The sequence below is a fragment of the Vitis vinifera genome, chromosome 16, assembly GCF_030704535.1.
Source record: "Vitis vinifera cultivar Pinot Noir 40024 chromosome 16, ASM3070453v1".
NCBI classification, from domain to species: Eukaryota; Viridiplantae; Streptophyta; class Magnoliopsida; order Vitales; family Vitaceae; genus Vitis; species Vitis vinifera.
Genome location: NC_081820.1, coordinates 24609108 through 24630344, shown reverse-complemented (window position 1 = coordinate 24630344; position 21237 = coordinate 24609108). Strand labels below are relative to the sequence as shown.

The 21237-nt window shown below is 33.3% G+C and overlaps 2 protein-coding genes across 3 annotated transcripts; both read left to right on the top strand.

The window, feature by feature from the left end:
- Positions 1 to 1489: 1489 nt before the first annotated feature.
- On the top strand, positions 1490 to 7948 carry LOC100246758 (plastidial pyruvate kinase 4, chloroplastic). 2 transcript variants are annotated; one of them, XM_002270653.4, is made up of 5 exons: positions 1490 to 1623; positions 2345 to 2441; positions 3834 to 4264; positions 5057 to 6706; positions 7710 to 7948. In XM_002270653.4, exons 2-5 carry the CDS (start codon positions 2382 to 2384, stop codon positions 7843 to 7845), a joined length of 2277 nt encoding a protein of 758 aa, XP_002270689.1. In that variant the 5' UTR covers positions 1490 to 1623; positions 2345 to 2381; the 3' UTR covers positions 7846 to 7948. The 2 variants fall into 2 exon arrangements, with proteins under 2 accessions (XP_002270689.1, XP_010662568.1); XM_010664266.3 differs by having other exon boundaries at positions 1492 to 1739.
- Positions 7949 to 8671: 723 nt separating this feature from the next.
- On the top strand, positions 8672 to 21113 carry LOC100855089 (polypyrimidine tract-binding protein homolog 2). The gene is made up of 14 exons (XM_019225992.2): positions 8672 to 9054; positions 10487 to 10738; positions 11582 to 11852; positions 14739 to 14794; positions 14872 to 15117; positions 15247 to 15456; positions 16850 to 16912; positions 17000 to 17073; positions 17403 to 17498; positions 17701 to 17758; positions 18635 to 18739; positions 18824 to 18905; positions 19842 to 19954; positions 20348 to 21113. Exons 1-14 carry the CDS (start codon positions 8698 to 8700, stop codon positions 20699 to 20701), a joined length of 2337 nt encoding a protein of 778 aa, XP_019081537.1. The 5' UTR covers positions 8672 to 8697; the 3' UTR covers positions 20702 to 21113.
- The last annotated feature ends 124 nt before the right edge of the window (positions 21114 to 21237 follow it).

Sequence of the window (21237 nt, the reverse complement as noted above, 5' to 3'; positions counted from 1 at the left end):
TTGAAAGTGGTTTTTTATTTTTTGGGGAAAAAAAGGAAAATGTGTTTGATAATTAGAAAACATATTTTTAAATAATATTTTAGTTGTTTTTATTTATTTTTTGTGTTTTAAAAAATAATTATACAAGCATATGATTAAAAATAAAACATTATGAGTTTGTTTAATTGTGCTATTTAAAAATAGTTTTTTGTTTTTCAAAACAGAAAACTGTTTTAAATTTTTTTTAATATTGTTTGGATATTGTTTTTGAAAAACAATTTTTAAATGCAAAGTGAAATGGATAATCATTTTTAGAAAATAAATAAGAGTTAGTTTTACCGATTTTTTTTTTTAAAGAAAAGGAAAGCATTACTCTGTTTGATCATATATTTTAAAATTTGTTTTTAAAAACTGTTTTTATGTTAAAAAATAAAAAATAAAAAGCAAATTTTTGTAGTTTTTCATGGTTACATTTTCTTCCTATTAATTTATCTCATTCTCATGAGAGACGTTTGGGCACGTGTCTAGTAACGATATCTTTGTCCAATTCTCATGTCTCTAATCTCTAATAAGACATACTTTTGTTGTTAAAAACTGAATTTCTCATACATTATTTATCATGAAAAATAATTTTTATATAAAAAATAATTAAAATGAATTTAAAGATAAATGTAAAATTTATTTTTATTTTTATTTTTTCTCTATATTTTTTTTTCATATTTTTTCTTCAAATTTCAAACAAAGTGGAAAGGGCCCCTTTGGAAATTGATTCTTAGAAATTTTTTTTTCAAATTTAGAATTATGTTTCATAAATTTTGGGCTAAAAATAGGGTGATTTTCTTGAAAATGAATTTGAATAGAAAAGTGCTTTTTCACTCCTTAAAAGCTATTAAAATAAGCTCAAGAGAGAAAAAAATAATAAATAAATTATCAACGTTAAGACAGTAGTGATGATCCATATAAAAAAGCTGGATAAATTTGGGCTTAGTGGAGAGTCTGGAGACTTACTTGAACAGCTGTCCTGTGGAAGCTTCTCCAGAAGCTTCTTCCCTTTGAGCAAAAATCACACCCTCAAATTTCATATGATACAAAAGTAATTATTGAAGTAATAAATTTATAAGCTTTTGGCTTGTTTATAGACCCCACCACCTATTCAAAATAAATAAATAAAAGGAAATATTTGAAAAAGAAAATAGAAAAAAAATAATTTTAATTATTTTCGACATTTTTATTATATTTTTTTCAATAAATCAAATAAAAAAATTATGAGATTTCTTCTTATTTCCTTTTCTTTGACTATTATTTTTCAGACTATAATCTTCAATTAAAATAAAAATATACCATATGAATTTTTTTATATAAAAATTAAAAATAATTCCAGAAAAAAAGGGTAAACATCGAGAATTACTCGTCTATTTATTATTTGTCTTTTTAAAAAAAAATTGACCTTTTAGATTCTGACACGTGTCGAATCTTATTGCATCTGGCATGTGCTGGCCACACTCCCCCTAGTCTCTTTTCACATTTTCCTCTCCTTTCTCGAGAAAATTCTCGCTGTAGAAAAAGGTGAATCGTCTTATCTTCCGAGTTCCACAAAGCTTCGAGTCTTTCTCTTGCGCCCAAAGGCTTTGAAAATTTGAAAAGGTACCATTATTTCCCGTTTCTCTCTCTAGTTTTATCGATTTTAACTCTCTCTCATCTCCTTCTCTCTCTATCATTTTCCGGCAAAGTCCTGCACCGAGAAAATAGAACATTTTCAGGTGAGGCGCTGGGATATTGTTCATTGCGATAAAAACAGAGGTTGTAGAGATAAAATGGATGTTCGCGGAAAATTTTCTAGGAACGTTTTCTGTCGAGGCAAGCTGAGGCTGAATCATTTGAAATCGATTTGTTGTGTGGATTGTGGAGGAATTTCGAATTCGAATGAGTTTTTGTGTTGTTTCTTGGATTTTTGCGAGTTATTTGAAAATCGGAAGTTTTTATCTTGTAAATTTAGGGTATTTTTGTTGATAATTTGGTCTGGATATTGAAATGAAGTATAGATTATGCTTTATCACTTTCTAGTTTCGTTGCTGAAAAATGGAAGTAAGATTTTGCTTAGTGTTATGGAATTATGAAAAACCTTTATTCTTTTTGTGATTTATTGAAGTAAAATTAGAAATCATGACTATTGTAATTTTGATCCACATCTGATTGTGTTTTGGAAATAGCTTCATCTCATGGTCTCTGTTTAATCCGAGTGTTTAATGATTAATGATAGATTTATTGTGCAGTTCTATTTTAGATTTTCCATGACCTTATGCCTATTTTGATCAAAAACTTCACTTTTATATGAACTTTTTGCTTGCTTACCTTCCCTTTGCAGGTCCGTACTGTATATGTTGCTGCATATAGACGTATAGATGGCGCTGGGTGCAATTTCAACCTGTGGTGGTGCTAAAGGAAGCACACTTCCTAATCATGTAATTATCCACTTGCTCTAACTCCCGAAGTCATAATACTTGGTTATATTTAAGCGTATGTATATTGTTTTTTGCAAAGAAGTTCTTCGTTTCTGAACCTGTAAACATTTTATATTGTGATCACTGAGTAGGAGTCACCCAGAGCACTGAATTGGGCCTTTAAAAGCTTTAAACCCTGGAGATTATTTCATTTGATGAAAGAAATCTGCGAATTAGCATCTAATTTGAAATCTCGCTCTCTTTTGGTGTCCAGATTGGGAAAGGTTAGGAGATCCTCAAAACAAGCTGGTTCTAGCTCCCTTTTAATAACCTGATACGCTTTTTATAATACTATATTTTCTGCCATCTCCCATTTCCGCTTTTCTTTTCTTCCTAGTTATCTGTCTATTGGGCTTGTTTCTTTACTGATTTTTTAATTGATTTTTATACTCTTACTTAGAAAAATCTACTACATCTAAGATATGCATGCATTTGTATGCATATCTGATGAGAAATCTACTACATCTAAGATATGCATGCATTTGTATGCATATCTGATGAGGATGAATCTCTAAGATATATATCAAGAAAGGGAATTTGTATAAGTTGTAATTAAAGTAGATTAGCATTACTTAGAATAAAATTAGGATTAATATTAGTTGGAGTTAAATTAAAATTTATATTAATTAGGATTAAATTAGGTTTAGTATTTGTTGGAGTGATTAACTAGTTAGATTATAAGATAATTAGAATTAGAGTCATAATAAGTTATTAGAATCCTAATAGACTTTGGATTTCAATTAGAATTTATATTAATTGGGATTAAATTAGGATTAGTATTTGTTGGAGTCAAATTAGGATTAACTAGTTAGGTTATAAGATAATTAGAATTAGAGTCATAATAGGTTATTAGAATCCTAATAGACTTTGGATTTCTTAGAGACGCCTATAAATAAGACTAATCAATGCATATAAAAAAGATGAATTGATTGACATTAATAATGTTATATTTTTTTCATTGTAATTGTTGCAACTCTCCATTGAGACTCTCAAGGTTTTCCATCTTTTCTTCTTTCTCTTTATTTTTTTTATCTTATTTTTCTTTACCATAAACTTTATTCTTTGTTTCTTTCCTTACACCCTAAAAACAAAACCCTAACCCACCTACTTTTGAGTGTAGGCAACCATCTTAGGGTTGTCCTATATTAATATCGATCAATTTTTTTAAATCTAATAAGTGATTGTTGGACAATCCATGTGAATTGCCATAGTTCAGTTGATATGAGACAAGTTAGGAGTTTATTATTTAGCTATAATATTTTTATTTTGGATTTAGGAACTATGAAGTTGAGGCTAATCAGAAGTTCTAGTTCTATTTACATTAGGCATAACTCATTTTCATCTGTTTTTCAGGCCATTCGAACAGCTAATCTCTCACATTCTAGCTCTTTCATGCCAAGTGGGAATGTTGGAGCTCTTCAGTTTAGACTAAAAGTAAAAAAATCAGTTTTTAGGTATCAAATCTTTCCACTATTCATGAAAGAGAAGGGGAGCCTAACCCCAAGGACTTTAGTTTTTGCTGCGCAAAAAGAAAGTGATGAATCTGAGAGTGGCAGCTCGCAGTCTTGCATTGAAGATCAAATGCATATGGCCCCGGAATATAATGATGGTTCTAGGGATCCAGATGTGGAAGTTGCTTCCATCACGCTCTCAGAGGCAGATCTCTCTCAAAGTGCTGTGCAGCTGGGAAACCAAGGGAACCTTCTTGACAAACTAAAGGCTGTTCACTTGCATATATTGGCAATGGAACAATGGAATGCTTCCCGAATTAAATTATGCCACAGGTATATTTAATTTCGTTCTAACAGTTTAACAATTTAAATTTTATACCGATATTCTTTTTTGTACTGTTCTTATTGAACAAATTCATTTTTCTATCTTGGTAAATCTTTTTTTCTGGGATATGTGAACTACTTATCCTGGCTTCTTCCCCCAGTTAATGACATCATGAACCATCCAAAATGGAAATTATATAATATGTTAAATGAAATTTTTGCATCATGTATTAAAATTGATGCCTACTTATCCATCATATGATCTAATTATATGCTATGTGACATTGATTCGGATTATTTGGTTGATTGTCCATCTTGTTGTCTACATTTTGCAGCTTCAAACTCACCATTCTATTCACATCTATTTGTAGTAATCTATGCACTCTTAATTTATTTTTCATTTTAATAAACTGAATTAGTGTTTGCCAGTTTGAATATTATTTATGAAAGTGATCACTAGTCTATGGTTTATGAATCGTCTTCAGAAATGAATATTTCCTTTGCTGTTAGCCAGGTATTTTCTTTAGTATCTTCTAGAAAATTCGGTATCCTTAGTTTGGGTAGTTGAAAACTCATTGATATCTTTTCTTAGAAAAGTTACTGTTAATAACAGTTCAAGATCATTCCTATCAAAAAAAAATAAAAAAATAGTTCAAGATCATTTGATTGCAGAAATGCTGGGATGAGTTGAAAATGTTTTTTGTGTTTCTCAGAACCAAAGCCAAGCTTAGTTTTTCTTGTACCTTTCTAGCATTTCACTTTGGGAGCACTTTCTAATATGCCATGTTTCTATCTTAGCAGAAATTACATGGCGAGTGCTACAAACTTAATCCATTACCTGGCATTGAAATGCCTTGATGTTGAGCAGCTCAAAGAAGATCTTTCATCTGTAGGTCTTCTGAATTTGGAAACCATCAATCCATGTGTCATTGCAAATCTCACTGCTGGCATCCAGATGTTGGAAAACCTGAAATCTTACCCTCTGAACATCAAAGAGAATGCTTGTGGAGAAATTTCCAATAAAAAAAGTTTGGACAAACAAAAGAAAGGGGAATTTATCATAGATACAATGAGGAAGAAAGCATCCTCCAATATGAAGATATTATTGGGCCCACTTGCAGATGAAAGAACTGCTCATATCATGGTAACAGTTGGGCAAGAAGTGACTGAGAATGAAACACTTATAACTGATATACTCAAGAGTGGGGCCACCATTATTAGGATTAATTGCGCACATGGAAACCCGAGCATCTGGAGTGAAATAATCAGAAGGGTGAGAAGAAGCTCTCAGATGCTGGAGAAGCCATGTCGAATTCTCATGGACTTAGCTGGACCAAAGCTACGGACAGGCAACATGAAGGCTGGTCCATGTGTGATTAAAATCTCTCCTAAGAAGAATGCTTGTGGAGATATAATGCTACCTGCTCAAGTTTGGTTATGTCACAAAGGAGCAAATCCCCCTGCTGGGCATATATCCCCTGATGCAATTCTATCTATAGATGGCCAAAAATTTCTCAATAAGCTTCAGTTGGGTGATACTGTGAGATTCCGTGATGCAAGAGGAAAAAAAAGGACACTGAAGATTTGTAATAGATTTCCTGTCTTTGCTGGTACTGCATTCATGGCCGAGTGCAACAGGACTGCTTATGTTCAGTCAGGAACTGGACTGTACATTAAGGGACAGAAACACAAGTCCTCTGTTGGAGAAGTGGTGGACGTTCCCGCCGTTGAGCAGTTTGTCAGATTAAGAGTTGGAGACTTGCTGATCATATCACTAGATAGCTCAATCGAACAGGATGAGCTGACTCAACCTACAGTTGATGCTTATAGGGTAACTTGTCCATCTAGTTTTCTTTTTGATTCAGTCAAACCAGGCGAACCCATTGCTTTTGATGATGGGAAGATTTGGGGTGTAATCCAAGGAACAAGTGCTTCAGAGATTATTGTATCAATCACTCATGCAAGTCCAAGAGGCACTAAACTTGGTGCAGAGAAATCAATCAACATCCCGGAGAGCAATATCAGGTTTGAAGGCCTCACTACAAAGGATCTCATGGATCTTGAATTTGTTGCTGCTCATGCTGACATGGTGGGAATTTCATTCATCCGAGACGTTCGTGACATTGTTGTGCTTCGTGCAGAGCTGGAGAAGAGGAAGCTTCACAACCTAGGAATTGTGTTAAAGATTGAAACAAGCAGTGGGTTTGATAAACTGCCTCTCTTACTGTTGGAGGCAATGAAATCACCAAATCCCTTGGGAGTTATGATCGCCAGAGGAGATCTTGCAGTGGAGTGCGGTTGGGAAAGGTTGGGGGATATACAGGAAGAAATTCTATCGATTTGTAGTGCTGCCCATGTACCAGTCATTTGGGCTACTCAGGTTCTTGAGTCGCTTGTCAAGTCTGGCGTGCCTACTAGAGCTGAACTTACAGATGTGGCCAATGGAAGAAGGTAACTGACCAAACTAGATACTCTATCCTGATTATTTTATTTATTTTTTAGAGAAAGTCTTTGCAAAATTTAATGCTTGTTTCTGTAACCATCTTTATGCATTGCTCCTCACTTTGGAGCATCTTAGAAAATTTAAGATTATGTTTGGTTCTTAGAAAGTATTAAAGAAAGAAAAAAATGTGAAGAAAAATGATTTTTCTATGCTTGATTATACTATGGAAAATATCAAGAAAAATAAAATATAATTAAAATTAGTTAGTAATTTATGTATTTTCAAATTATTTAATACTTATATAAAAGAGTTAAAATATGTAAAATGAGTTTAAAGTAGTATATAGAGATTATTTATTGACTTTAAATCTATTTTTTAGTTTCATCGAGGGAAGAAAATAGAGCCAAAATGTATCAATAAGAGGCCAATTATGATGATATGCAAAGCTCTTTCTTTAGTCTCTGTCATATCCCCTCCTACTAGCTGACTAGAGGATGTCACAATTATGATGCTAGGTGGTGAATAGGCTATGTTTGGTTCCCAAAAAATGTGTGAGAAAAAAAAAATAGAAGGAAAGAAAAAAAAAGGAAAAAAAAAAAATTAAAGTCAATAAATTATCTCTATGTACTACTTTAAATCCATTTAATTTATTTTAACTATTTTATATAAATATTAGATAATTTAAAAATGCGTAAATTTTTAACTATTTTTAATTGTATTTTATTTTCTTTGATATTTTCGTATTCCTTGTTTTTTTTTTTCTTAGTATTTTCTGATAACCAAATATAATTTTTTTTTCCTGGAATCAGCATCATTGGAAAGGTGTTTCTCCATGCATGTTTAGATAGTAATTGTCAACTCCCATGGTCCCATGGTCCCATGCATCACCATCAATATCAAATGCCCACCACCATTGTTTCTAATTCTGTCTTAACAGCTAATGATCCTGGTTTTCCACAAACAAAATAAAATACAAGATGGATTAACTCTCACCCCACTTTGCTTTGGCAGGGCAAGTTGCATCATGTTAAACAAAGGCAAGCACATTGTGGATGCAGTTTCTACTTTGGATATCATCCTGCAAGGCAAGTCCACAAAGATGAAAGCAGAGCTCAAGCCTCTTGTACTTTCTAGCCACCTGTTTTAATGCCAGTCCGCTTCTTAATCTCCAGCGGTTAATTTCCTGTAGAACGTTAAGCAGCTTTCTGTACTGATTTTGAATTAATAGAAATGAAAAAAATATTGTACCATAGTGAGCAATGCTGTACTGATTTTGAATTAATAGAATGTAAAGTCTATCTTGTTTCTCCTATCATGAGCAGGCATATAAATGGCCTTGCCTGTGTTTGGTTGAAAGGAAATTGAGATAGGAAAAAAATATATTTTTATATATCATTTAAAATTGATTTTATTTATTTAATTATTTATATATAAAGATTAAATAATTTTAAAATATATAAAAATTTTAACTAATTTTAATTCTATTTAATTTTTTTATTTTACATCAAACAAAAAAAATTATTTTTCTCAAATTTTTTTTATTAGTATTTTATGGAAGTCAGATGTAACCTTAAATTGCTACCTGTGTCCAACATGAAAATTTGTGGGCTAGCCCGACACGGGCACGAACCCAAGCCAAGAAGCTTTCGAGCCAACCTTCCAAGAAGGAAATAAAAATTAAAAAAGAAGAAAATAAAAAACGACACCGTTTTTATCTTCCTCAAAACGCATCGTTTTGGAGGGAACCCACTAAAACCTGGAATCCAACAAAACGCACCGTTTCACAGCGTCTCCACAAACTCAGGCAACTCTCCCTCTCCGCCACGTCTCCCAAAGAAACATTCACCCTACTCCATGCACAACGCCACGTACCACCCTCGCCACTCGCCACCTCACCCACCCCTCTCCACACCTCCCCCAACTTCTCGCAGGCTCAAAACTCAAACCTCTCGATCACCCACCCTACCCATCTCAAGCTCCACAACCTTTTCCCCCTCCAATGGTGAAGCTCGCATCCGCCAGAGAGAGCCGCCTCTATGGCACTCGCCTCGCTCGGAACCGCTTCGAGTACATAAACGCCGGCCTCTACGTCTTCGCCACCATCGTTCTCCTCAGCGGATTCGTCTCCCAGCTCTCCAGAGACCCCAAATCAGGGCTTGCGCTGATGATGATAGGGTTAGGGCTCTTGTTTGTGGTGAATGTTCATGATCTGGTGGCGCACATGGCCGGGATCGATTACAGATTAGGGTTGATGGAGTTTGATCTTCAGCTTGGGCTTGTGGAGTTCTCGGTTCCGTTTGTTCAGGCCATGGGGTATCTCCTCTCCTTCTTGGGCATTCTCTTCCTCTTCCTTCAGGTACGTTCAAGCAGATACCATCACAGAATCTAATACCCATACCCATGTTGTACATTTTCTTATTCTGGTTGGTCATATTTGTTTCCCAATAAATAAGAAAAAATAAAAAAATAAAAAAGATTTTTGAGTTTATTTGATCATTTTTTTTGTTAGTATATATATATAAGGTGGAGGTGCATTCAGTGGATTAAGTGACTTAATCCCAACTATTTAGGTAACTTGAAGTATTTGAAATGCCATGAAGAGTGGATGCTTTCTTAAGATGAGAGAAAGGAAGAATTTTTTTTCCTATGAAGGAGGGGGGAAAGAACCTAAGAATCAAAGTGGGAAACAATCATAAAGAATTTACTTTTGGTGCAACACATATATGCAATATATCATATCTTATGCCATCTTATCATAAAAATAGTATAATTAAATTTTATAGAATAGAAATGTTTCATCGGGAAAGGGGAATATTAAAATTTTTATATAATAATAATAATGTCAAATATCTCTAATAATAATAATAATAATAATAATAATAATAATAATAATATTATTATTATTATTATTATATTGTATTTGTTTATAATTTCTTTTTATTTTCTTTACTATATTTTTTAAAATATTGTACTATGCTAAAAATAATTACTTCATTTACAATGAATTAGTTTTTAATATAAAAAAAAAGTACTTATAAGATCATACTTTTTATACTTATTTTTAAAGTCTGTTTTTTATTTTTTAACTTTAAAACAATTTTTAAAAACAAGTTTCAAATGGCTTGACCAAATGGGTCATATTTTCCTTTTACTTTTAAAAACTAATTAAAATAATTTATACTTGTTATATTGATTTCTATTTCATTTTATTTTTAAAGGTTGTTTCCTCATACTAACATCAATGTTATTTTAAAAACAAAAAATTATTTTTAAATCACACAACCAAACAAAACATTAATTTTGGATATACATGAACTCATATATATTCATGATCCTTTAGTATTTACAATATTTATATTCTTTTTATATTTTACATTTTATAAGCTTTTTAATTCTTTCCCCTTCTAATCTTTTGGGAACTGCTATTCACTTTCCTTGAGAGTATTTTCACATTTTCCCTTTTTTTGAGCTCAATTCTCCATGAAAAGAAAATAAAAAAATAGTTTCCATTCCCAAAAAGAAAAAGAAAAAACAATAGGGTTTTATGTACATTGAATTGAGAAATATTGATTTTAATATTTTATATTTTAGTCCTATTATATTATAACATTTGCACCAAAAAAACTATCATATAGACCTTGTCCGATCGTCTTTATTTTGAATTTTGAATCATATAAACCTTTTAAAAATTTTTATTACCATATAATATCATTATAAAATCAAATTTGGCTTTGTGGGTCCAACTTTTTAACAATGTATTGTCACAATATTGGATCTGCAAATTGCAGGAAGAGAAAGGCTATGGTTACTTCAAATTGGAGAGGCATGCTTTGAACATGCTTATTGCTGGCCCTGTTCTATGGGTGCTTGGCTCGATCCATAACTCGTGCCAAATCTACGAGAGAGCTGATGGACACATCCAAATATTGCAGCAGAGCGTCCACATCCCATTCTTAATGGGAAGCTTGTTGTTCATGGTGGGTTCAATTATAAACTGCCATGAGCAAGCGCGATTGGTTCATCATGGTATAGACTTATTGGTAAGTTCTCCTAAAGAGCGATGTTCTATTTTCTTAAGAGATTCGCTAAAATAAAGTATAAAAAATTATATGCTATGCCATTGCATGATACTAAATTGGATTATTTTCCTTATACAACTATCACAAGACACTAACATGGTAGTTTAGAAGTAGATGGACAATAATTTAGAGAAGTATTTAGGAAGATAAACTATTTGTCGAGAGTCTACCAACTCATAATATCGGTTTGCTTTGAGTAACTATCATGAAGAATGACTTGATACTCTAGAAACGGAAACAGACTTGAGCAAATGTGAAATGGCGCATCCAAGAGAATCTTTAATGAAATTTACTGGGTTTATGATTTGGTGCATAAATTTTCATAGAATGGATAGAAGGCATTCATTCAAGCACAAAGCATGCCACAAATTATATCCATTTTAAGGTGGTGTTTGTTTTTTATCTGATTAGAAAAAGTTAAAATATTTGGTTTTTTCTATTCAGATAAAAATAATTCATTGACATCAATCAATATAATTAAACTAAACTTATTAATGATAAGTTCATTTTAGTGATATTGGTTAATATAATAAAGTACTTTTAGTTGAATAGATAAAACTGAATATTTTGGTTTTTTCTATTCAGTAAAAAAACAAAAACCATCTAAAGAATGTTGAACGAAATTTATCGAGTTTAAGAGATTTCTAATCAAAATTATTGGGTTTGTGCAAAACATGCCTTATATTGTGCATGACAAACAAGCATTCTAGCATGATCATGAAGGGTTTCCATGAAATTTTAGCTGAAATTTCCATATAGAAATATTGCGGGACAACCTTGGATGACTGTCTTTTTTCTTGGCAGGGTATGGCTTGGGTGTGGTTAGGCATGTTTGGGTCGCTACTGTTCTTCATTGGGGGCCTAATGAATGTGGTGAAAGTGTTCAAAATGCAGCAAATGGATGGATTAAGGCTTGAAAAACTCCGAGGAGGGGCACAAGAGAGACTGATTCATGAAAGGGAAGGCCAAATCCCTCTCATCCTAGAAGATCAGAGGAGGAGAAAAATACATGTGGAGGAAACAATGCCAGTTGTGGTTCCAACTCCTTACAGGGATGTCCTTGTAGGCCATAGTTAAGCAGCATTGCTTACCGATAATGACCCGACCCGACCCGCCTCGGTTTTTCGATTAATTTCTTCTTCTTCCTCCTCTTATTTGGTGCTTATATCGTAACCTTGCATGCATGTGTTTGATGATTCGACTCTGATCTTTATGTTCCACCCATTGATTTTTTCCTTACAATGCTCTATGTTAGGTGATATGCCATGGAAAGTTACCAAAAATTTGAATTGGGTTTAGTGATGGGCTTGTATTTGACATTTAAGAGTTTGTATTTGTCACTATAAATCTTTTTCTCCATGTTAGGTGATACGCAATTGCACCTTGACACTGTTAAAATTAAAAATAATAATAAAAAGTATATAAAAGCTAATATTAATGATTATTATTTATTAATTAATACTTTTATTGTTGTAAAATTAAAAATATATGATTTTATAATAAAAATCTATATATTTAAATTTATGAGTCTAGTATTATTTTAATAATTTTTTAAAAGGTATAAACAAGTTAATATATTATTTTTCAATAAATTAATAATTTTTTAAAATAATAAAGTTATATAAATAAATAGGATAAAATAAATAAAAAATCATCAAAAAACATGTAAAAGTGTGAAATTAAAAATACAAAAAATTATAAAATAAAAATTCATTTACCAAATATGGTTTAAAAATTTATTTATTTAATTTTTGAATTATGTCAATCTTTTTTTACTTCATCATACCAAATGATATTAATTCCATTTAACGAGGTGATTTAAGTTGAAGGATTTTTATTTAAGATAAAAAACAAAAATATATATATATATATATATATATATATATATATATATATATTTTTTTTTTTTTTTTTTTGTGTTCATTGAAAAATTTTAAAAATTAATTTTTATATTTTATTATATCTTAATAATAAAAATAAGAGAAAATCATGTCAAAGGTAATACCTTAAATTTATCGGTGTTGATTGTTGTGAGCTGGTCAGCACCTTGAAATTTGAGTCTCAATTAAGAGTGTTAAGGGTTTGGCAATATAAGGTTGTTCGGATATTGAAAAAAAAAAAATATTTATATAGTATAATTGATATTGTATGGATTTTTATTAAATTTATATATTTTACTTTTTCAAAATTTAATGCATTTTGTATATATATTTTTTAAATTTGGATATCAAGTTATCAACTACCCTCAGCTAACGTACGCCTCCTGGTGTAACGCTCTTGGGGTTGTTTCTGTTAACATGCGCAGGGTGTGCACGTACGCACTCCTACCCGCGCCAAAATTCATCCCTAAATCGCGATAAAGGAGAAGTATTATCTCATCTTCTGTTCTCTGTGAACCCTAAATTTTGTGAATATTGCAAACGAGGCCTCGGTCCTCTCGTCTTTTAGGTATTTCAACCCAAATCTTCAATTCTCTTTAGTTCTTGCCCTAATTTCTGGTATTATGCTTGGATCTCTATTTATCTCTCCAAAGCTATGCATCGAATTTGTTTATTGATCTTGCCCTTGTTGTTACTATTCGCTTTTTCCTTTGAAATCGAACCGGCGATGATGAGATTAATGTGTAATCTGTTCTTGGAACTTGAAATTTTGCTAATATGTATGTTATTATATATTTTTTTAGGCGGATTTTATGTGCTTGCGTGTTGATTTTTATTTTTATTTTGATATTTAATTTGTTATTGGAAGTTGCAGTTTTCTGCTAATGTTGTAGGTTGTTTTTGAATTTTTTTTTTCCTTCTCTGGTGGAGTTTTATGTGTTTCGCGTGTTGATTGGTTCCACTTCCGCCCCCCCTCCTTTTTTTTTTTTTCATTTTGTTATGTGGTTTTGGTTAGCAAATTGAGTACTTTCTGTGTATGATTTTTCTGTACTTTCAGTTTATTGAAAGAATAAAGTCAAACAAAAAATGGTTTGGTGGACTGTTAAATCTAACCTTTTGAATGTGATTTCAATGGTGTGAACCAGTTGATTTCGTTATGAATATATTTTGGATCTGCCCACCAAAATATATGTGGGATTCTAGCTTTTTGGATCAGAAAATTTTTCCCTTTGGTAAACAGTTGTGATGAAAGTTTAAATGATGTCTCAAGTTTTAACTAATGGAAACAAAACACGACATGGTATATTTTGGAAATTTCAATAGGTTTCAAAAAACATCCTGGGTTTTAGCTAACTGAAACAAAAACACAATACAATGTTCTGAGTTTTTTCAATTGACAAATTTCAGAAGTTCAAAAGAGCTTTTGTTTGAATTTTTTTCAACCATGAAATGTTTCTGATTGAAAAACGAAATGTTTCTGAAGTTTGAAGGTTTAATTTTAGCAGCTGAGGAAAGGGCTTTTGCTTCAATTCAAAACATAGGGTTAACCTATGAATCATTTGTCAAATGTTTTGAACTTATAGATATTTCAAGAAAATGATGTAGATATAAGAAATAGAAAAGTATTGGCATTATATGTTTTAATATTACTTCAATATGAAATGTATTATCAACCACTTAATAAAGGGGCTTAGCTTTAGTTTTTGTATCTTATTTTGTGGGTCAAAAGGTTTTGATCCTTTTTTCCTCAAGTCTTAGTGCATGACCCTTTTTACATCTCTTACTATGAAGATGGTTATATTAAATTCCAATAGCTTTATTTCCCATTATATTGACCTTGCCATTGCATCATCTAAAACTGTTCCTTTGTCCTTGTTATGTTTACAAAAATTTCCATCAATTCCAAACATTTTCTGCACTTCAAGGTTATATTTATCTTGTTTAGAAATTGTTTCTGAAACTTTTCATTTTGGAATGACAACCCAAGACAACACTCAAGAACATAGTGTTATGGAAAATGTTGAAGCCTTTTGTCCTTGTTGTGCTCTTTGTTTTTGTTAGAATCCTGTTATATGGTGCAGTGGCAATAGGCATTGTTGTGGGGTGGAAAGATTTCCTTACGAAGTGTGACGCGCAAGTTAGCATCTTATAGCAAATATGCAGACATTTTTGGAATATAATGAACATAATAACCGAATAACTCTTTTATCATAGGGGTCCAAAGGACTTCATATCTCTGCAGTGTCCTTCAACCAATTGGGGTTATTGTACGGAATGGCATCTGTATCAAGTCAACCACAATTCCGTTACACTCAACCACCATCCAAGGTGCTCCATTTAAGGAACTTGCCATGGGAGTGCACAGAGGAGGAATTGATTGAGCTGGGAAAGCCATTTGGTAAAGTTGTCAACACAAAATGCAATGTTGGGGCAAACAGGAATCAAGCTTTTATTGAATTTGTGAGTGTGAATTCTTCTTTATCTTCTTAGACACACTATTTCCTCCATTTTTTTTCCTTTTGTCCTTTTTAAATATCTGTTCCATTCTGTCAAAAATTTGAACTTATTATATTTTTTAATCTTTTCCAGGCAGATTTGAATCAAGCTATTGCAATGATATCATATTATGCTTCATCTTCAGAGCCGGCTCAAGTACGGGGGAAAACCGTCTACTTACAATATTCCAACCGGCAAGAAATAGTAAACAACAAAACATCTGCTGATGTTGCTGGAAATGTACTGCTGGTGACAATCGAGGGTGCTGATGCACGCCTTGTGAGCATTGACGTTTTACACTTGGTAAGCAAGTTGCATGCTTTTCTGTTAACAATTATGGGAGGTAAATTTGTCACTAAAAGGATGTTGCTGTGAGTTTCTATGATTAGGTTGTAGTTTGTGATGCTTCATAAGGCATTTGTTTGACATGAATGTGAATGAATCAGCAGGCCCATGTCACAGCAATATCTTCGATGGCAGCTTAATGCATTGGGAGAAAGGGCACATGTGTGTTTGTCTTCTTTCTCCTTTCCTTAACACTGACTCTTTCTTCCCTACTCTTCCTCCTTATCTTCCTCTCCCTACCATTCTAAGAGTTTAGGATGCTTTGATTTCTTTGCTCTTGTGCATCCCTCTCCCTTCCATACAGCATGCTCTGTGCCAGAATGCCATACTTGTAGGTCAATTATTCACTATGCATTTTTTATGTTTGGTATAGATGTTTCATAATTGTGTTGTAGAATGAGTTGATATTGTGTTTTCCTCTATGGAAGCACACACACATACATCACAAACCAAAAAGGTACAAGTATAATTTGCCTATTAAAAAATAGAAGGGTTGAAGTTTTGAGCTTCAAGAAAACTTGGCTTTCACTGCTTTGTCCAAGGAACTGTAATGAGCATCATAAGAAAAGAAGGAGAAGAATTCTTAGTTGATAATTGGAAGGTTTAGTTCAATCCTAGAGATTTCTTACTTATGCAGTGATCTGGGAATGGATGAACAAGTCTTATAGAAGTTTGTTTTTAGTCCAAGGAAAGATGCAAAAATGCCCACTTTTATTACTTTGATATATTGTCCCAATTAAAGCTATCCTTCCAATGCAGAACACAAAATCTCAAATTCTGTAAAGAGTTTCAGATTCTTCATTTGATGCAATTTAAATAAGTGATACTGAGTGGAAGATGAATGATACAGTTCACATTCCCCTGGAGTAAAAGTCTGAGTTTCATAGGCAAACAGTGGTCGCCCTTTGTTTGCAATTCACAGCTTATTACTTTATCAATAACATGTCAGTTCCATTTCAGTTTCCAACAAGGTGCAACTGTTTCTTATGGTTAAGGCAGTTAGTCTTTTCAGATGACCTTGATACAGAACAATAAAACTACAGTTTTCCTGGCACTTGTTAAAAGTTTAAAACTGATGGTGTAGGTGATCCTTTTTATCTTTAATTTCATATTTTTTCTTGTTATTCTCAATGTTCATTTGTCACTGATGATGTGTTGATTATTTTGCCAACCTGTTTATATAGATGATAAAATCTGTTATTGTTTCTGTTTGCCAAAAAATAGATGGCTGGATTCGTTTACATTTCCTGATTTCTGTAACAGTACTCAGAGAGGGTAACAGATGGAACAGCCTCTTAAATTTGTAGGATTTTTGTTTCAATCTCTTGCTGAAGTTATTTCAGTGATGCAGGTGTTTTCTGCTTTTGGATTTGTGCATAAGATCACTACCTTTGAGAAGACAGCCGGATTCCAGGTTTATAAATTTAACTCAGTTCTGTTGTGGTTTCTATTAATGGGTTCTTCTACCTCCAAACATGAGTTTGTGCTATATCTTTGTCAGGCTTTGGTGCAATTTTCAGATTCAGAAACTGCCTCTGCTGCAAAAAATGCCTTGGATGGAAGGAGCATCCCGAGGTAAAACATTTGTTAATTAGACGCTGGTTGTAATCCAACTTTATGATTGTAGACTCAATGCATATGCACTTGGTTGGACATCTGCTGGCCCTATTTTTGAGAATCTTTATGGTATAAATGATCCAATCAAACTTCAGATAGACTTCTAGACTTTCGAAACTTTTTTATGTACCACCCTTTTTTATTTCTTTTATGTTCGAAGTTTAGACTGGAAAATTGTATTTCCTATCACGTTCTTGTGTTATTCTGTTATTGCTATGCATCCATATGCTATATGCACTCAATTTACCTGCTTGATGATCAACTGCCTTTCTTGTCTTGGGTATTAGGTACCTACTTCCAGAGCATTTGGGACCATGCACTCTTAGGATTACATTTTCTGCACACACAGATTTGAGTGTGAAATTCCAAAGCCACCGCAGCAGGTATTACTGATTTATAATTCTTTTGGTATATGAGTGTATTGCATTGGGCCGTTTTGGTATCCAGGTTCAAGTATTGGTTTCTGTGTTTACAAGTTCTCTTTCTTTAGCTCATTGCTGACTCCTTTTTGCCTCTTTTGTCAAATTTGATTCTTACCCTCTATTCACTCTGTTTGATCATATTTTTCCTTTTTGCAAAATTCAGGGACTACACTAATCCTTATCTTCCTGTTGCTTCATCAGCCATAGATGGAAGTGGTCAAGTAAGGTTCTGGAATTTTATTTTGAGTAGAAGATGACATACCTATACTATGACATGTTGATTACTTGTTATACACATTCCAGGGTCAATCAATTTGTTTATTATGTTTCTCATGAGAGGCTTCAGATGCCAAATATAACCATCCATCCACATGTATTCCCTATTGTGGCCAGCAAAAATTCCAGAAGCATTTGATAATATCTGTTATTGAAACTATTACAATGTTTGCGTTGAATGCTCTCTCCTCATATTATGTTTTATTTCAATGATTTGTTTTCATTGGCCTCGTAAGGAAAAACATTTAATAGGTCTTGGAAACATAATGGGGACTGTCATAATTTTTTGGACACAAATGGAAACATGGAGGAAAAATGATTTAGATATAATGGGTGTCTTTTTATTTATGAGATCGGTTTATGTTGTAGGCCTATGCACCTGCCCACATTAGAAAACCTTAGTGTAGAATTACAAAGACAATGCTGCTGCTAAGTAGAACTTGTTTAAATTATGCTTAGCTTTTCTCTGTACGGTGTTTAATTGAGTCATTAAGGTGTCAAATGGTGCTGGAATAATTTGAAATATAAAGATAGCACATATAATTGCACCTATGTAAATGCAAGTGCCCAAAATACATTTCACTTTGAGCCAATGCAAGATATGTTCTTTGGCTCTTCCTTTATGCACAAAACCTTGGGTAACTAAGAGTGCTTGCTTTAAACATTTGCATGTGTGTTGAAGTGCACTAACATGCAATTGGCGGCGATCCATGCTTCTGCCATCTGATGTATAAGATTTTTGCATCATTTTTATGGAACTAACTGATATTTTGATGTCTTTAGTGGTTAAATTAAATAGTTTTCATTTGTCATCAATGCAGTTTAGCATGGGTTTTGATGGAAGAAAAGTAGAACCTGAAAGTAATGTTCTTCTTGCATCTATTGAGAACATGCAGTATGCTGTCACCTTGGATGTCTTACACATGGTATCTACTTTGACCAGTGATTTTTAACATTTTCTGTTAATCATTCCTTTCTCAATATTGATTCTTTGGCTCTTTTATGGCCAGGTTTTTTCTGCTTTTGGGCCTATCCAAAAGATTGCAATGTTTGATAAGAATGGAGGAGTTCAGGCTTTGATTCAATACCCTGGTAACCTTCAAACTTTACTGACATATATGTTGAAATGCCTAGGCAAGTTCTAGCCTAAGTTCCTACATGGTCATCTGTAGAAAAATGACATAAATCAATGCATAGAGAAAGGGGTACTCGGAGCAATTCCTTGTTCCCAATGATTGACACCCGATTTTCTCCTAGTTTCACTTGTGTGTTAATGAGTTTCTATACCTTTCTTGACTATTGATTTCTCTTCTTTTAAATGTAAGGGCAGAATTCTTAAAAGGCAATAATTTCGTACTACTTTCACAACCCTGTTTATCTGGGCAACCCATAAGATGTAAAATGCTACATGTTATCAATGATGTGTCTTCATCTCACCTATCAACAGCAACAAAAAAAAAAAAAAAAAACAAGAAGAAAAAGAAAAGAAATGGTGACTTTGTCTCATGTATAAACATAGTTCATACCTTTTCAAAATTCTTTTTAGCTTTTATGGTGTCTTTTAAAGGAATCAATGTGTTTCATCCTTTCTGATATTACTTTCCATAAAAAGGTGGGGAGAATAGAACCTCATAACATTGTCTCAAACTTCTCAATCACTCATTCCTGGTCAAGTGGAAGTTGCTTTTCATATGGTTTTTGTTGATGCCTTAATTTTCTTTATGCATTGAAATGTAATTCAGAGGTCTGTTTGGATTGACTTTTTGAAGTTGAAAGCTCTTTTTCAAGTTCAATAGGAGCTTCTTTGTGGTTGGATAATTTTATGAAAAGGGCTTCCATGTGGTTGGAAGTTAAAAGCAAAAAACTATCCCAAATGTGGTCATGAATCCTGTTTTTAGGAGTGGTTGTTTAAGAAAAATGGATTTCAAATCCATCAGAATTTCTAATAAATATCTTGAGTTGTTTGTTTATATATTAAATAAATAAGAATGAGCTATCGCGTCTATTGACAATCCAATGAACTTGCAGATGTTCAGACAGCAATTGTTGCTAAGGAAGCCTTGGAAGGACACTGCATTTATGATGGAGGGTTTTGCAAGCTCCACATCTCATATTCACGCCATACAGATCTCAGTATAAAGGTACACATTAAGTTGTTTTATATCAAAGATGAAGATTGTTTTCTTGGGATATAAGCTTGAAAACTGAAGTCATATTACTTTTTGACGCTTCTTCTAGTTGTTGATGTCCTATCTTAGATAATGTAATAGGCCATATGATAATATTAACAATGGCAAAACATACCCAGGAAACAGATCCACACACTTCCACTTCACTGTTGTTTGAGGCATAATTGCACCAGCATATCGTGAGAAAAACTCCTAGAATTCCTGAAAGGAAAGAACATATTCTGTACTGTAACTTTTCTTACAAAAAGCATTACTTAACCAGAATATCTCTACAACCGGTTTGCTTCTTCCTTGAAAAATAAGGTGATGTCCTAAAGTTAGGAGCTTGGTATATTGTAATTTCAGGTCAACAATGATAGGAGCAGAGATTACACTAGCCCCGTGTTGAGCTCCCAACCTTCTGTTCTGGGCCAACAACCAGTTCCAATTCCAGGTCCCTCCACTCATCAGTTTGAAGGAGCCCAGTATGCCTCACCTTCGGATCAGCCGGTGATACATCAGCCTTCTGCAGGATGGGCCACATCTGCTGCAGCAGCAGGAGCACCACCACCACCACCTCAGTCCATGCCAATGCAGCAGCACAACCACCCCTACATGCCACCTGGGACCATGCCTCCTCAACCAGTCCCTGGAATGATGCCAATGCAGACCCAGACTGGCCTACCTCAGTCAGCAGCAATGCCCCCATACAGCCATTGATCAGCTGCAGCAACAACAACATCATCATCATCATCATCTCTCAGATTAGTTTTTTTTCCAATGTCGGTATCAGTCTTCTTGTGAACGGTAGCAGCAGCCTGCCTCCATGGAATCTGCAAATCCAAGGGAGAGGGCAATGTCCATCACCCAAACTAAGCCTCTACATGTGGGGAAGAACCTCCCATTTCCAGAAATTCAAATCTCTTCTTTTTTACCTTTTTCTAGATTTTGAAATGAAGGTTCCGGGCAATGCGGCCTTGCGTTGCCAATTGATCTTCCTTTTGTGCTACTGTGAAATATTTTACTTTTCTCCATTATCATTACGTTCTTGTGGCTTAAACCTTTGCGGCTTCTCATGTGATTGTTCAGATAAAAAAAGGGTCACAGTGCCTAGATCCCACAAATCCTCTTATTTCCTCTGTTTCTTTACTGCTTGTTAAGTGTCGATTTGAATATTTCTTTGTGCTCTGTTTTGAAAATTAGAAATGGTATAAATTTTTATATAAGGTATAAGAATTCTTCAAGATAGAAAAAAA